This window comes from Peromyscus maniculatus, chromosome 11 (assembly GCF_049852395.1).
Source record: "Peromyscus maniculatus bairdii isolate BWxNUB_F1_BW_parent chromosome 11, HU_Pman_BW_mat_3.1, whole genome shotgun sequence".
NCBI classification, from domain to species: domain Eukaryota; kingdom Metazoa; phylum Chordata; class Mammalia; order Rodentia; family Cricetidae; genus Peromyscus; species Peromyscus maniculatus.
Window position 1 is genome coordinate 62167919 of NC_134862.1, and position 17922 is coordinate 62185840.

Genomic DNA, 17922 nt, shown 5'->3' on the forward strand with positions numbered 1-17922 from the left:
AACGTGTGGTCACCCCAGATTGTTACCCGTTGGCAGCAGGACCAGGGAGAGAGGTCTAAGGCTCCAGGTAGAAGAACCTGGCAGATGCATTGTGGTGATATATTGTATCCTCTAATAAAATTTTACCTGAAGATCAGAGGACAGAACAAGCCACTAGATTAAACATAGAGGCTAGGCAGCGGTGGCACACACCTTTAATCCTAGCACTATGGAAGCAGAGATCCCTCCCTCAGGATCTCTGTGAGTTCAAAGCCACATTGCACTACATGAGATTGACTCAGTCTAGGAGAGAAACAGAGCCAGAGAGTGGTAGCACACACCTTTAATCCCAGTACTTGGGAATCACATGCCTTTAATTCCAGCACTTGAGATCTCAGGTCTTTGCTTGGGAAGCACACATGCCTTTAATCCCAGGAAGTGTTGGCTGGGCAGAAAAAGGTATATAAGGCCTGAGGAGACAGAAACTAAAAGGCCTTTTCAGGCTGAGGAGTCCTAGAGGTAAGATGTGGTACTGGCTTGTTCCTTTGTCTCTCTGATCTTCAGGCAAATTTTATTAGGATACATAATATATCACCACATTTCCCCTTTTTTGTCTAAAATGATAGATAGATAGATAGATAGATAGATAGATAGATAGATAGATAGATAGATAGATAGATAATGAGGTGTGTGGCCTTGTTGGAGTAGATGTGGTTTTGTTGAAGGAAGTGTGTTCCTGAGGGTGGGCTTTGAGGTCTCAGATGCTCAAGCCAGGCCCGATGTGTTACTGCTGCCTGTGGATCCAGATGTAGAACTCTCAGCTCCTTCTCCAGCACCATGTCGGCCTGCACGCCACCCTGCTTCCCACCATGAACATAATGGACTCAACCTCTGAACTATAAGCCAGCCCCAATTAAATGCTTTCCTTTATAAGAGTTGCCATGGTCATGGTGTCTCTTCACAGCCACAAAACGCTAAGTAACACATGCATTAATCGCAGGCCCCCAGGACAGTACCCTCAGGAACGGGTGCATGTGGCAGGGGTTGGGCCTGGCATTCCACGACCCTGGTCACCACAGATTAGAATACTGCAGCACCACAAAGAGGCTTTAGTTAGCTAGCTGGGTGAGAGCCCAATGGAATGCAAAGGCAGTGAAATGTCAGTGATAGCAAGGCTGCTGCAGAACGCTTAGTTCTTCAGACTGACAGGTATGTGACACCCAAAGGTCACTGCATTTCCCTTCGCTCCCTAGTTCATTAGCAAATAACACAAACCAGGGCTGCAGATGTAGCGCAGAGAGTAGATCACTGGCCTAGCATGCATGAAACCCTGGGTCCGATCCCCCAGGGTTGCAGAAAACTGGGTTTGGTGGCACACACCTAGACTCCCAGCATTTGGGAGGTGGAGGCAAGAGACCGAGAGTTCAAGGTCAGGGTTGGAGAGATGGCTCAGTGGTTAACAGCGCTTGCTGCTCCCATAGAGGACCCAAGTTCAGTTCTCAGCATCCACATCAGATCATTCACAAGGACCTCTGATTAGCTTCAGGGGATCCAATGACCTCTGCTGACCTCAGTGGGTACCTGCACTCATGTATACATACCTTCCTACACACATAATTAAAAATAAATATTTTTTTTTCAAAAGGAGTTCAAGGTCATCCTCAAAAACTAAGTTCAAGGCCGGCTTGGACTACAGAAGACCCTGGAGGGGCAGGGGGGCCGTAGACCATGTAGTTGGTCCGAAACTTTCATCCCCTAAATAAATACACAGGACCGTCAACAAAAGCAGCACTATGCTTTTTCCTCCACAACTGCACCAGCCCCTGCTCAATCCACGACACTGCTCAGGTCCCGCATGTACTTATCTTTAGAATGTGCATGTTTAGGTTAACCTGCTGTAATTATGACTTGGCAGGAACTCTCCAGAATGGACGCTGTTTGCACAGGTCCGCAGCATCAGTCCAGGAAGAAGCTGACTGAAGGACACTTGGCTGGCCTTACCTGTGACCCCAGGGGGGCAGTTGTTGCACACCACCTCCTCCGTCTCAGGCATCACCGAACAGCTGAATCCATTGTGACAGGGGCATGGCTTGCAGCTGCGGGGGTCGTGTGGGTCATTGTAGAAACCGATGGGACAGTCGGCACACTCAATGTCAGGATTCTCATCCCCTGAGTAGCAATCTCCTGGAAGGGAGACGAGAGAAATGGCCGAGTCAGACAAAATACCTCCTTCGATGTGGATGAAATGTGGGGTCAGAGTACAGAGCCCCCAGCCCTCCCAAAGCTTCCCCCAGTGTCTGAACATCGGCATTCATCTCCATCCTTGAACTGAATATAAACATGGCCACCACCTTGGAACTCACTCACCCTTACCCCTCACATTCCGTAGACACACACTTCCTTACCGTCCACGGCACGACCCCGTTCCCCTGGCCTTCATGGCCGTACCATTTGCTGGCACCCCCACTGAGACCCTGGCTTGCCTTTGATCTCCCCACATAATTCTCACAACTCAACACCAAGTCCCCCACCTTCCACTGAACAGGGCAGTCATTTCCTGTAACCCGGCACCTTCGTCTCGCCATCCTGGGGCATTTCCATAATGAAAGGGGTCAAGTGTGCTGTCACCACGTCCATCTCCCTTGACCTCGGTCCCACGCTCCCCATTCTCTTCCCATCTCCTAGGTGAATTCAGGTATGGTATTTCTTCCTCAGCTCTTGCTTCTACAGGAGACCAACTCATCTGGCTCCCCCCCAAGGACACCTGGTCCCGGTTTCATTTCACTCACCTGTGTCTGGGTCGCAGGCCCCTCCCCCTTGGCAGTTACAGGGAACACAGGCGCCAAAAGGCCCCAGTCTTGCCGAATCTCTCTTGTAGCCAGAGGCACAGTCCTGGCAAAATTGTCCCTTGTACCCCACGGGGCATACACAATGCTCAACCCAGGGTGCTGGGGCTCCAGAGACAGGGCGGGCAGAAATCAGGGTCACGTTGTCGATGTACCCGGTGCCTGCAGCAGAGAGCGGAAATCAGAAGTAGCAAGGTCGAACACCACAACTGGGAGTGGTGCCTGGCCCAGGCCTCTGGTCCTGGCACACTGCGAGGCAGAGGCGGGAGAATCTTGGCAAACTCAAGGCCGGAGCCTGGTTTACCATTGTGAATTCAAAGACCAGCCAGGGTTTCATTTTCTCTCCCCAGGTGGTGTGCACGCATGGGACATGGGCAGCCGTAGCAGTCGGTGTCTGTACTCTGGAGTCAGGAAAAATGAGGGTCTAAATTGTGGCTGAATCCACGTTAGCTGTGTGAATTCGGCAGATCCCTTGACCTCTCCAGACTTCAGGTCCTCCGTTTAGAAGAGACGTGATGGCATCATCTAGCCCCTCGGTTCGTGGTGGGAACTAAATGGGACACTAGCTGGCACAATGGACCTGGCAAACAGTAATAATTCAACCAACTGCCAGTGGCCACCTTTCCTACTCCCCGCTGTATCCGGGGCACTGGGGTATGGACACGGCAGGACAGCCACGCTTCCCTGACACCGTGCTTAGAAGTATAAGGAACCCCCATTTAAATAATTCCAGGTGGGATTAGGAGGTTCCCAAAAGGGGATTAACAGAAGGCATGTCCAAACATGGTCGCAGTAAGGCTAACAACCCAAGGGAAAAAACGGGGCAGTGAGCTGAGGAAACAGTCATCAGCTGTAGATTATCCACATGACCCAGTTGAAGGGACTCTTGGAAAAGACGTTATTCATTATTCATTATTCATTATTCATTTATTATTATTCATGGCAGCTGACCTCGAGCTAGAGAAACTTTCCTTTCAGGAAAGAAGAATAGAAAACACAGACTCAGGATTTCCGAGAGAAAGCCTATCTCCTCGCTCGGAGCCTGCCGCCACCCACAGAACGCTGAAGCAGATGAAGCGCAAAGCAAGGGTGAGATGTTTGGTTCTCTCTCCCATCACTTACTGTACTCTCCGTATGTAGCTCGGATCAGGAGGCCCGTGAGGTTCCGCAGCAGCCTTCGGTACTCAAAGTAACTCAGTTGGGGGCTCCAGCGACTGCTTGGGTGTTCAGTTAGTCTGCACAATTGAACCATTTTTCAGTGCTTACAGATCCAAGTCATGCCACACCGCTACCTGATACAAATCACGCCCAGGAACCTGGGAACAATTAGGCTCTGGCGCCGTGTGGTGGGAAGCTTCTGTCCACTACGAGGGCATATCCCACAGGAAGCAGTCGGGGGTGTCTAGTGTATATACTTCCAGGGGTCACTGCAAAAGCTGGTCCCAGGCCCTCAGACACACTGTATTCTTAGCCATGGCATAACCCAGTACTCAACACATTTGACTCCCCAAGTGCTGGCCCTCGAGAGCCGCTCTTCATTCTTAGTTTTGCTCTTAAATGATTCACTTGTCTCCTGGGCACATTTCATGGATTCTTTCCAACTGTCCAAATCTATGCCTTCCCTGAATCATCCTGTAAGTGCTGGGGATCAAATCCAGGCCAGACACACACACACACACACACACACACACACACACACACACACACATACACACATACACACACACACACACACACACACACACACACACACACACACACACACACACACACACGAGGCAAGTGCTCTACCACTGAGCTGCATCTGCCATCGGAATGCCTTGGTGGGTTTACCAGTAGTCTCTGAGCTAACATTCAGATTTCTTTTTCCTAGAATATCGACTGTAAGAACTCTTTCACCTCATTCACTGACTGGTTGATTAAGTAAAATTTGGTTGTGGATGCAACTCAGTGGCTGAGTATTTGCCCAACATACGTGTGAAGCCCCGCATTCAATCCCAGCATTGCAGTGAATGAATCAATTCATGAGAACAAAACAAAACGAAAAAGCAACAACAACAACAACAAAAAAGTTGACTGTGTCCTTGGCTTGGGTGAGAAATTGTGGGACTAGAGGAAAGAAATATGGGTAGAGGTGATCACCATTCATCGTGGGAACCTGAGTAGACAGTAAAATACAGTGCAGTTGGCAATTCAGGAACAGTCCACCAGAGACTCATGTGACCTGTCTGTGACTGCCTGGGGTTTGGAGAAGGCGCATACAAAGAAAGGATGCAAGCTGAACCCCAAAGGATAAATTCACGGAGCTGCGGATGTGAGAATCCAGCCAGGAAGGGTGTGTACGCATCATCATCATCATCATCATCATCATCATCATCAGAAGCACTCAGCTCATCACCTCCTCAGACTGTGTGCACTGTGGGTCTGCCACTCTCTGCTCCTATTGCTCCTACTTCAGGTCGGCCCCCAGACTCCCTCCCTGCTCCACTGTGAATGTCTTCTGCTGGTTCAGTTAGGAGCTCTACCCAGGGCTGGGGAAATGGCTCTGTAGGTAAAGTGCTTGCCATGCGCACACAGAGACCTGATTGTGAATCCCCAGGACTCATGTAAAGTTGTGTGCACTAGCACCGGCCTGCAATCAGTGTTCCTATGGCCAGATGGGAGGTGGAAACAGAATCCCGGGGAGCTAGAGGGCAGGTTAAGTGCATGTCATTACAAACAGCAAGGAGAGCTTGTCTCAGATGAGGTCACAGGTGAAGACTGACACCTGACGTTGTCCTCTGAACTTACACCTCACATCATACACCTACATGTGTGCACACACACTTATACATACTCACATACAAGTATACATACACATCATACACCTACACCTACACACACACACACACACACACACACACACACACACACTCATGCACAACACAAATGTGCATACACACCATACACCTGCACAGGTACACATACACACACACACCCCTACACAGAGGTTTTTTTAAAAAATTATGCTAGGCACTTAGAAGGCAGAAGCAGGCAGATCACTGAGTTCCAGGCCAGCCAGGTGCAGGTGATACCATATACGTATGTAAGTGGGGCTGGAAAGATGGCTCTGTATGTACTGTTCTTGCATAGGACCAGAGTGCAGTTCCCAATACCCATGCACATACACACACACACAAAATAAATAAATAAATAAATAAATAAATAAATAAATAAATAAATAAATAAATTTTAAAACATTTAAATTATTATTGTGTGTAGATGTGCATGATGGGGTTGTCTTGTCACAGCACACATGCAGGGATCAGAGAACAACTTTATGGAGTCAGTTCTCTCTTTTCTTTTCTTTCTTTCTTTCTTTCTTTTTTTTTTTTTTGGGATCCAGAGATCAAACTCCAGTTACCAGATCTGAGCCTCAAGTGCTTTTATCTGACAGGTCTCACTATGTAGCCCTGGCTGTCCTAGAACTCACTCTGCAGACCAGGCTGGCCTCAAACTCTCAGAGATCCGCCTGCCTCTGCCTCCCGAGTGCTGAGATTAAAGGCGTGGGCCACTGCTCCCCGTGACACTCCTTGATGTACAGCCCCTCAGTGGCTTTCTATCATCTTGCCAGCATAGACAAGATCTAAGCACCCTGGCCTGACACTTAAGATACAGCCTGATAAGTCTTTTCCAGACTTTTCAACCCGATTGATCTATCTCCCTTAAACATGCTTTGTTCCAGCCACAAAAATATCATCTGTGGGGCTGGGGAGATGGCTCAGTGGTTAAGAGCACCAGCTGCTCTTCCAGAGGAACTGGGTTTGGTTCCCAGCACCCACATGGCAGCTCACAACCATCTACTTCTAGTTGCAGGGGATCCAGCAGCATCTCTGGACTCTGAGGACACCAGGCATGTGTGTGCTCATGCACGTGCGTGCGTGCGTGTATGTGTGTGTGTGTGTGTGTGTGTGTGTGTGTGTGTGCAATTTGCCCCTATATAATGACTCTGCACATCCTCAGAAATTCACATGCGGAGGTTGTCTTTCTCTATTATTTTCTTTCTGGAAAAGCCTTGTGTATCTTTCCATTCTCAGCGGACACACTTGATGCCTTTCTGAAGCTCTCCTTGACATCTCCAGGCACAATCAAGCTCATTCCGAAATGAACTCATAGCATGAAAGCAGCTACTGGACTATACTGCGCATGCTTTTAGGAGTGTCCTATATCTCACCAGGCCACAGGCTCTGGGAGGACCAAGCTCCTCCTCCATCTTCCTTTCCTAGCCTCTTGCACGGTCGGGAGCACTGAGTGGACGCTGCTTCCCTTCCCCTGCCTCTCTGAGCACACCAAAGCCACTTCTACAGGAGGAGTGCAGTCTCTATGACGTCACCTACACCAGTTCCGCTGACCTCCATCCTCCCCATACACTTCACCTCGCTTCTTGCTCCACTCACGTTCAACTACTGGGAATTCCAGGTGCATTTCCTCTGACCCTGAACCTCCCCTGCTTCCTCTCCTTCAAGACTGCTCTCTACACTTGCCTCCTCTGCCTTCTCTCCATCACCCCAGGACAGCCGTGCCTCCTGTGTTTGTTCAGAATACCCGTGTCCTCCCTGTCATCTCAGTCATCCAACAGGTGGCAATGCCATCCACGCCTCCCCAGGACCATGAATCTGCCAGCTACTGGAGGGAAAGAACAGTATCCTGGTTCTGCATGGAACACCCATGCCTGGTAACCCACCTGGCTCAGAAGAGCTTACCGAATGAAGGCATGCCTGAATGAAGGTAGGAACCAAGGACTCACACCTTGCACTGTTGGGTGTGCTTGTGGCCTCTTTTTACCTGAATGTGTAAGTCTTTGTGAGTCCACAGGGAAGCGTCTTGCCAAGTGGCATCAGCGGAGCTCTGATCTGCAGACCAGCACCTTCCAGGATCACGTCGTAAGCAGACGGGTGTCTACCTCCCCTGTCCACACGGTAGTCGAAAGACAGGCTCTGCCCATAACTCACTTGCTGGTTACCAAGAAACTTGGCTGTGAAACAGATTGTTGAAAGATCAGTGGTACAGCTGGGAAGGCAAACTCATGAGCAAACTGAATTGTTGGCAATTTCTGTGGGAATCCTAGGAGATCTACCCACTCTTCTATCCCAAACCACCACAACAGAAGGGTCAGGAAACGTCATGGGATGTCGGTATGAAGCTGTGAAGGTGGCCCTAAAAGAGCCTCATCATGAGACAATTCTACTGCCGGGCGGTGGTGGCGCATGCCTTTAATCCCAGCACTTGGGAGGCATAAGCAGATGGATCTCTGTGAGTTCAAGGCCAGCCTGGTCTACGAAGCGAGATCCAGGACAACCAGGACTATACAGAGAAACCCTATCTCACAAAACAAAACAAAACAAAACAAAACAAAACAAAACAGATAATTCTACCTATTAAATGGTTCATGGTGTGACCATTACAGATAGGCTGATGAACAAGACCCATGGTAAAAGAGCCAGAGTGCCATTGGTTACACGGTGTTTTATACTTTAGAGAATGCTTCTTCAGGCATCATATTTGTGTGTAGGTGTTGACGTGTGTGTACTTACGTGTGTGTACACATATGTGAACAGCCATATGGAGGCTGGATATTGATGTTGGATGTCTTCCTCAATCACTCTCTACCTTAGTTTTTGGAACCTGGTTTCTCCCTGATCCTAGAACTCACCGATTTGTCAAGCCTCTCTGGCTAGCGAGCCCTGGGGATTCTCCTGTCTCTACTGTCCTAGGGCTGGGGTTACAGGCACACACCACGATGGCCAGCTTCCCAGGAGAGTGCTTAGCATTCAAAGTCAGGTCCTCACACTCGCAGGGCACTCTACAGACTAAACCATCTCCCCAGCTCTGCACATAGCTAATGGCAGTCATTCCTGACTATTAGCATGGCCATTCTCATTTAACAGTTGAGAGGACTGAAGTTCGGAGACATTAAAAGAACAACTTGCTTGGGAAGTGCTCATTAGCTAAAGAAATATTAACTATGATTGAAATGCCAGCCAGACCTTATACCACTCAGATCACTAACAAAATTTTAAAGCTTTAACACGTGCTTTGAGGCTGGAGAGATGGCTCAGCAGTTAATAGTACTTCCTGCTCTTCCAGAGGACCTGAGTTAAGTTCCCAGCACACACATTGTGTGGCTCACAACCACCGATAAACTACAGCTCCAGGAGACCCAACACTCTCTTCTGGCCTCTGAGGGTGCTTGCACACGTATGCATTTCCCCCACACAGACAAATATATATCCATTAATTAAGAATTTTAACTTTTTTTTTTTTTTGAGACAGGATTTCTCGGTGTAGTTTTGGTGCCTGTCCTGGATCTCGCTATGTAGACCAGGCTGGCCTCGAACTCACAGAGATCCACCTGGCTCTGCCTCCCAAGTGCTGGGATTAAAGGCGTGTGCCATCACCGCCCAGCCAAGAATTTTAACTTTTTAAAAAGACATGCTTTGTTTTTGCTTTTCTATAGACCTGTTAAGTTTGATTTCATGCTCTGATGAGAAATCTAGAAACTTCCCATTCGGCTAACGTGGGGCTCTCAGCAGGGGCTGACCTCTGAGATTCCTGGACTGTTCTAGAGTGTCAGGACATGGTGAACTATCGAATTGGGCCTGAGCTCCAGCTGTCTCCGGGAGCTGCTGTGGCTTCTGTAAGGGGGACGAGTGCCACGTCCCATTTCCCAACTCAGTTTGTCTATCTTGACTCTGTAGTCCTATACATTGGCTTCTCCGGAAGTCACCCCTTACATACCAGGCGCCACAAAGTAGACCGGGTCCGACCTTCGGGCAGAACTAAACACGTCCCCATGACGCTGTGACCAGTGGAGTTTTGCTGGAGCCCCGCTCCTCTGAACTGCTTTCCAGCCATCGACATCTGCAAGACAACAAGGCCACTCTGACGCAACTCCCATCATCCCTTGAGGTAAGCAAGGCAAGACTTGCTTGCCAAAAAGTCCTCGAAGGAGCAGAAAGGCTTTTCCTCCCCATTCTTTTACAGTTTTCAAAATCCCCCAATCATTTCTACCCACTGCCTCCTGTCCGTGGCTGCTTTGACTTAAAAAAAAAAAATGTTTTCATGCATTTTTATTTATTTTGTGTTTGTGTGTGTGTGTGTGTGCACATGCCGCAGTGTCTGAAGGTCTTCCTCCACCATGAGGGTCCTAGGATTCGAACTCAAGTCCTCAGGCTTGGCGGCAAGTGCACTTACCCCTGAGCTCTGTCACTGGCCCCTTCCCTTATCTTTGGCTGACTCTTATCTTTGGATGCCTGTGATTCAGGCTTATGATTCCAGGCTTGTTTTCACCTGCCTGTAATTTGTATTTTTATCATACTTACAAAAACAAGATCTGGCCTTAATGAGGTCAGACAGACACTCAAACCAGCTGAAATAATATCAGTTTCCAACATGTTTATACTATCCTGAAGCATGCTAACTAAGGACATACATTAACTTGATGGATGTTCGATAGGATGTCATTAGTGAGTGTGGATTCTGGGATGTCCTCATAAATCCTTCTTCCACATGAATAATCTGCTTTGTTTTTGAAATAGATATGGGTGGGAAGCACAGGGTTATAAATAGCTGGTCTCTTTTTAGCTGTTTTTAAGTTATTCATATGCTGTACAGCTGTAATTTTTCAAGATATATGGTTTGTCTTATCCCAAAATAATGTGCATCACGAAACAATACAAAAGGCCTAGAGATGTAGCTCAGTTGGTAAAGGGCCTGCCTGGCACGCATGAGGTCCTGGGTTCCATCCCAGGTACAGAACTGAACTGGGTACGATGGAGCAGTTTTGTCATTCCAGGACCTGGGAGGCGGAGGCAGGACGATCAGAAGTTCAAGGCTGTCCTCTGCAGCATGTGGAGTTCAAGGCCAAGTCTGGACTATGTCTGTCCTAATAAACACCAGTCAGAGAACTGCTAATGAGGACTTGGGAGGCCATCCCGTGAGCAGGGAAGCCACTGTCAGTAAGCGCGAATCATAGAGCCTTGTGTGGTGTCGAATGTATAGAGATCTCAAGACACTGTGCTGAACTACTTTACCCTGAGAGAAACTTGAGGTGATCTTGTGGACACTGAAGTCTGCAGAGCTGTGGCAGCTGGCTGAATGCCCATAGCAGAAACACTGAGTACAGCCATCAGGGTTGGCCCTGTCCAGATGATAGTATCCAGGTCGGCACCTGCAGCAGAGCAGAACTGTAGAAGTCAGGGTGATGCTGTGGTTATTTCTTATTTCACAGTGATTCAGCCTCTTCCTATGTTCTCTCCCACTTGGCACTATTAATTCCCAGAGTGGGGACGATAGCAAGGTTTACATACCACCCCCACTGCAGACCACCAAAGGCCATCACAACCCCCGACACACACACACACACACACACACACACACACACACACACACACACACACACACACAAACGAGAGTGTTCACTTTTTCTGCCTTCAGTGGAGCCTTGGTAGTCTGGAAACTAGATGACTGACCCGCTCTTGGTGATGGATGGAGGTTGGTGGGTGGTGCAGGGAGGGATGGGACAGGAGTATGCAGAGCAGATCTGCCCCGGAGCAAGTGTTTTTGGAGGCAAAGTAGGGGCCAGAAAGGCAAATCTCTCACCTCAGTCTCTATCCAGCTATCCCAATCCCCAAGACCTTTGAGTATTTATCAACACCCTGTTCATCATGACCCAGTCCTGGCCCAAGGAGGAAAGAGCCACTAAGGACACAACAAAGATAAAAGAAGTCTAGAGATGCCCTAAAGCAGCCAACGGCAGGCTGGCATTCCACCCCTGCTTCCAGCCCAAGCCTTCAGGCAGCTTCTCTTTGGACAACTGCCAGGCGAAGCTGAGCTGTGGAGGCAGGAGGACACCCTCTGCTACTGTAGCAAGTTCTAAACCCCCCCATCTCAAAACATAAAAAAAATAAATGGATAATAAAAAGACTTTCAAGCAAGAAGTGGTATGATCCTACCATTTGGGAGGATGAGGCAGGAGGATCGCCACGACTTCAAGGCTAGCCTGGCTACACAATGAGTTCTAGGCCAGCCTCTGTTACAGAGCAAAGCTCTGTTTCAACTCGCCTCTGCCTCCCCAACCCTGCTGCAAAATGCTTTAAAAAAAAAAAATACCGTGTGTGTATGTATGTGTGTGTGTGTGTGTGTGTGTGTGTGTGTGCGCGCGCGCGCGCCTGTGTGGGTGTGTGTCACGTGTGGGTAGGTGCCTGGGTCCCAAAGAGGGCACTGGGCCCCCACGGGCTGGAGTTACAAGCAGTTGTGAGCCACTGGACAGGGCTGCTGGGATTCCAACCGGGACCCTCGGGAAGAGCAGCAAGCATTCTTCACTGACGCTCCTTCTTTCCAGTGCGCCTCCCCCCACCACATACACGAAGGCTTTCAAAAAGTGACTGCTTCTTAAAGCTCAAGCTAGTCATCGCTGACTCCCTCTTCAGCAGCCAGGGACCCCCTGAAAACACAAGCTAGGAATGCGTTTGGCACTTCCTCGGCCCAGGTAGAAGGGTTTGGCAGGCTGCCAGGAAAAACGCTTGCTTTCTTTTAAGGAACTGAGAAGGAGCCTTTCAGCTGTAGGGCCACCCTCACTGCGCCTCGCCTCGGCTCACAGTCATCTCAGGGGAGAGCAGAGGATCGTCTGAACACAGTTTGTACTTCAGGGATGTCCTGAGGCAGCAACTGAGGGCGAATGGCTCCTCAGTGCTCCACCTGCCCCAACATGGCTCAGGCCCAAAGGGCTCCAACGTGGTGCCTCAGTTCAAGTGCGTGCATGTAACCACCATCCCCTCCCCGGGGCGGTTCCTTCTCCGCGCACGGTGGTTATATATGGCCATTCGCTGCCACAGTCCCTGTTACAAGGATTTTCCTCAACTTGTTTAATTAGGCCAGGCATTTCCCAAGACCCACTCAGTCACACGATCTCATTATTGCATACCACCTTGCATCCTAGCACCTGGGAATCACAGCCAGCTGGCTAGGGGACTCCCTGGGGCCCTCTGCCACTGCCACCGTCACAGTCAAAGCAAAGAGAAGGGACCCAGAGCAGCAAATGGACAGCAATCAGTCGCACGCAGGCCTTGATTTTTTGGGTTCTGTTTTTTAAGCTCGGCTTTTGTGGACAGGGTGTAAGAAGCTCTTAACATTTGCTCAGGATCTCCTTCCCGTAATTGTACATGGGGGATTAATTCTCATGCCAGGTGCCGGGGCACTCTCCCTAAAGCCTCCAGAGACACGGCTCACACAGACCTGTCACAGCGCTCTCCAGTGACAGCTGGTTTGCAGACACAGCGGCCAGAATCACAGGGTCCAGAGATGCCAGCTGGGTCGCAGTCACAATTGGAATCTCTGAGAAGGAAAAAAAAAAAAAAAAAAAAAAAGAACATTTGGAGTCAATTTCTAATGCTTACAGTCATACACACAAAAGTTAGCTGCCCAGAGTGAGCGGCATCTCACGGCCACACTCTCCTTCAGGGAGGCTTCGCTGAGCACTCTCTCTTCCTGCCTTTAACGACTCATGTACTTAAGCCAGTGAGGCAGCGATCGTTGATGAAACCTTTGCTAGCTACCCAGCATGGGAAGAATGTGCCAAGTTCTTACTAAACTGTTGAGTTTGGTTAACCAAAGAGTTTAGTCTTTCTTTAATTCATAATTTATTTCCCCATAATTTAATAAATGATATAATTTAATTTGATAATGTCTTTTAGGATGGGGAGACCCTCTACTCACTGTTGGAGTGTGCTCAGGTTCTTCCTTTGGGTACGGCCTCTACTGAGGTATAACCCCCACGCCATGGGATTCACCCACACACAGTGAACGCTTTGCCCGTTTGTAATCAGCTCCCAGAGTTGTACAACCATCCCGTAAAGACCAAACTGCAAGCATTTTCAGTGCTCCTAAAAGAACCATGCCGCCGTTCCCTCCCTCAGTCCCATCCCCAGCTGCATGTGGCCACTAGTGATCTTTGTCTCTCTTCAGATTTGCCTATTCCGGATATTCCCTATTGAAATCATACCATATGTGGTCATTTGTGACGGACTTATTTCACGTATCATTGGTTTTCAAGGTCTGCCCATGTCATATCATGGAGTATATATTCTGATGGCTGAAAAAAATCCCACTGTAAGGACTGGCCGTAACTTGCTTATCTCTTCATTAGCTGGTAGATATTTGGTTTGCTCCTAATACTTAGCTATAATGAACAAGGTTTCCATGAACTTCTGCATACAAGGCTTTGTGCATTTTATCCATGTTTACTTATTGCGCACGTGTATCTGGGAGTGGAATTGCTGGCTTTGCCGGCTTTTGTGTTCCTGAGTAGTAAGACTCTAACTGTAGGTACCAATGCTGTCATCTGATCCGGGCACCGTCTCCCTGTCTCATGACTGGCACCGGTTTCCATCACTCATTTTGGCACACGCTCACACATCCACCTCGTCAGTCTAAAACCAAAGGTACCTGCTCTTGTCTACTGTTCAAACCCTGCTCAGCCTCCTCAAAGCCCTTCTCATGGAGAAAGAGTGAACAATGATCCCCTCTGGCTGTCCTGTGACCCCATCAAACCTTGCCCAAACCTGCTTGACTCCTTCACCTTCACCTAATCAGGCTCAAGTCCAGAATCCCTCTCCAGCCTTTGTCTCTGTTCCCCTGGCCTCCTTTGCGTCTGCGCTTCCTCCACAGTCCTCCAGATCACCTGACAAACACACTCTCGGCGTCTACTACACTAGGAACCAGGGATTGGATGAGAAATGGGAACCGGCCCTGATTCTTGAGGTTTCAAGGTGCGTGCAGATACAGCATCAGCAACAGCAGCGATGTGTAATGGCCGCTGCAGCCATGCTGAAACACCCCCGTGCCTCTTCCTCTCCCCAGTTCCAGGCACTGAACCCAGCAGAGGTCAGAACAAAGCAGGGCTCTCACTCCAGTTAAGAGGAATGAACAAATACTGATAACGAAGGACAGAGCCGAATACAAGCAATGTGTGAGGTGAGGAAAGCAAGGGAGGGGCCTGGAGGGGATGATGCGGTGCCATGGGTCCCTTGACGTGCTTCATGGCTTAGCAGGAAAAGGGATGGAGGCCGCACATACCGATTCCTTGAAGCAGGGGCTGTGGCTGGAGTGTGGGAACCAGAAGATTGACGAAAAACTGATCTAAGAGTGCCAGGGAGGACTAGAAGAGGGTCATCTGTGCAGACACCCAGAAGAAAGAAAATCCTTACTGGGGTACTGGCAGTAAGGAAGGCCAGGAGGATGGATGTGTCTAACTAGACAAGAACTGTAACTAGGTGTGACGGGCGAGCGATGTTATCAGGCCTGGCCTAGTTTCCTATCATTTTTCTCTGGAGACTAGAGAAATTTGTAGCTATCTGGTATTACAGGAAATCAGCATCTTTTCCCTTCCCACAGCCTGACGTCACCCAGGTTTGAAGGCTGCAATCTGATGGGTTGTGGGTGGAGATGGAATTAACGTTTCCCACTGCTGGAAACAGCTGGCCAGGAACATGCGTTCTTCTTATCCGTGCTGAACCCCAAACCAGACTTCCAGGAACCAAACAGAACCAAGAGGACTTGTGGATGGAGATGCCCCAGTCTCCTCCTAATATCCACGCCCCCAAACCAGGGCCACAGTGAAGGCCAGACCAGAGAGAAGAAATAGGAATTTTCTAAACTGAGTGTTATAACTCACACCTCCTACCCCAGCTCTGTGGAGGCTGAGGCAGGGGGATCATTTGAGGCTGGCCTGATCTACACAATAAGACCTTGTCTCAAAATAAAAACAACAATAAAACAAACAAAACACACACACACAAACACACACACCAAAACAAAAACAGGGAGAGAGGAAAAGAGAGACAGACAGACAGACAGACGACAGACAGACAGAGACAGAGACTAATACTGAAGTTATTCACTAAATGAATCTTCCTAACCAAGACAGTTTCTCTACTGCAAAAGTGAAGTAATGTATCAATCATTAACAGTGCCAGACTAGGAAAGGTCTTGGGGACAGTCCCTCGGAGAAGGGGCCCAGACAGCTACTTAGATTCAGCACTGATCTTTCAATACCAGCAAATGGCCAGTGAGCCGCCGGCCAGGGGTCTGAACTTTGCCGTTGGCTAACATGCCAACTATATTACCAAATCAAGCTTGTTTTGACTGTCGTGCAGTATGACAGTCATTGGAAAGACAAGTTTCACAAAAGAGTGTATTCAGGAGGGGGCCACGTGTGGAAAACGGTTTGGAGAAAGTTCTGGACTGAGGTATGAGGACAGGTGGTTGGAAGTTAGGAAGCAGTTAGCGGTCCGAACGTTTTTCAACTATTACCCTCGAGACCCACATGTCAGAGGTGTTATGGAGTCCTCCAAGACAGACGGTGTTCAGAGGCAACTTAGGCCAGTCACTAAGAGCAGCTGAGTCTAGGAAAGCAATAACTAAGAGCAAATTGAGTTTAGGAAGTAAATAAGAACTGGGTACGTTTTTAAAGTGGGAACTAAGCAAGTTAAGTCTCGAAAAGCAACAACCAGGGGCCAGCTAAGTTGAGAAAACTAATGAGAGCAGCGTAAGCCTAGGAAAACATGCAGGCAGGTGACGCAGCTGTCAGCAGCAGGTTAAGTCCAGAGGGTTTATTTAGCTTCCCCTTTGGTCTCAGAAATTCCTTCTGGCTAATTCTTCACCACCAAGCTTGCCTTGCTACCCCTCAGCTCTGCATCTCTGTGATAGTACGTGATATAGAGTGCAGTCTCTGTCTTCCTTCAGGAAGGAATCTGAGGACAGAGAGCAGATGCTTCAAACTAAAGGAAGAAAAGAAAAGAAGCCAGGTGGTGGTGGTGCAGGCCTTTAGTCCCTGCACTCAGGAGGCAGAGGCAGGTGGATCTCTGTGAGTTCGAGGCCAGCCTGGTCTACAGAGTGAGTTCCAGGATAGCCAGGACTGTTTCACAGAGAAATCCTGTCTTAAAAATATCAAAAAAAAAAAAAAAAAAAAAAAAAAAAAAAAAAAAAAAGAGAAGGAAGGAAAGGAAAGTTTACTGAGGTCAGATGGATCTGACTGAAATGTGGAAGATTCTTTCCCCCCGGTTCACTAAGGAAGGCCAAAGACTTGCATCCAGGTCCAAAATCTCTGGGTTTCCCAAACAGGCCCATCATCACCAGTAACATTGAGCATTTAAATTTTTCAAGATTTAAATATCTTATTAAATCTTCTTATTAAAATGAGTATAATTGCAATCCCAGGCATTTAGGATTTGTACAAGGATTAAATCTGATAACCCCACATGAAGAATTCACAACAGTGTTTGGCACCCGGCAGGTGCCACTATTGCCCTAGGAACAGCGATGGCAGAATAAAGGACTCCGTGACAGCTAATCTTGGTTGTCAAATTACACCCGGGGAAGAAGGAGCCTCAATTGAAGACTGGCTTGTGGGTGAGTCTTTGGGGCATTTTCTTGATACCTAATTGATGGAGGAGAGCCTGGCCACTGTAGGCGAAACCACTCCTAGGTAGGAGGGTCTGGGCTATATGAGAAAGGTAGCTGAACATGACGCGGAGGGCAAACCAGAAAGCAGCATCCCTGCAGGTCTCTACCTCAGTTCCTGCTGCGAGGTCCTGCCCTGACTTCCCTCAACAGCGGACTGTCGCTTGGAAGTGAAACATAAAATCAACCCTTTCCTCCCCGAGTTGTTAAATTAGGGCAGGTGCTTACAGTTGTCTCTGGTCCCGAGTACACCCAGCATCAGTGAGCATGTGGAAGCCTGGCTGACATCGGTCACACCTGGGTCCTGTCACACCCGGCTTACACCTGCACTGTCCAGAGTTGTCACATCCGGCACTGAGAGAACCTGTAACCCACAAGGTGGGGAGAAAGAGAAGAAGAAGAAGAAGAAAATACTTGTAAGGCATTAAAAAAAAAATGACTGTCTCCCCATGGGGGCTCAATACACACTGAGTGATGTGCACCATTCACGGTGTTGAACAAGGGTCCCCGCCATTTAATACTCTACTCAGTAGGGGACATTTTGACAGCTGAGGATGCCTGCTTCACAGAAAGAAGAGAATGGCTCACAGAAACATTT

The 17922-nt window shown here is 48.7% G+C and overlaps 1 protein-coding gene across 1 annotated transcript in view; it reads right to left on the reverse strand.

Moving 5' to 3' along the window:
- Lamc2 (laminin subunit gamma 2) overlaps nt 1–17922 on the reverse strand; it is a 66300-nt gene that overhangs the window by 20340 nt on the left and 28038 nt on the right. Inside the window, exons 3-10 of the mRNA XM_006979924.4 lie at nt 17553–17688; nt 13101–13199; nt 10898–11034; nt 9603–9725; nt 7650–7839; nt 3948–4060; nt 2769–2987; nt 1981–2163 (exon numbers count right to left, since the gene is read on the reverse strand). Of these exons, the coding sequence (XP_006979986.1) occupies nt 1981–2163; nt 2769–2987; nt 3948–4060; nt 7650–7839; nt 9603–9725; nt 10898–11034; nt 13101–13199; nt 17553–17688 (1200 nt within the window). The remainder of the gene's footprint in view (nt 1–1980; nt 2164–2768; nt 2988–3947; nt 4061–7649; nt 7840–9602; nt 9726–10897; nt 11035–13100; nt 13200–17552; nt 17689–17922) is intronic.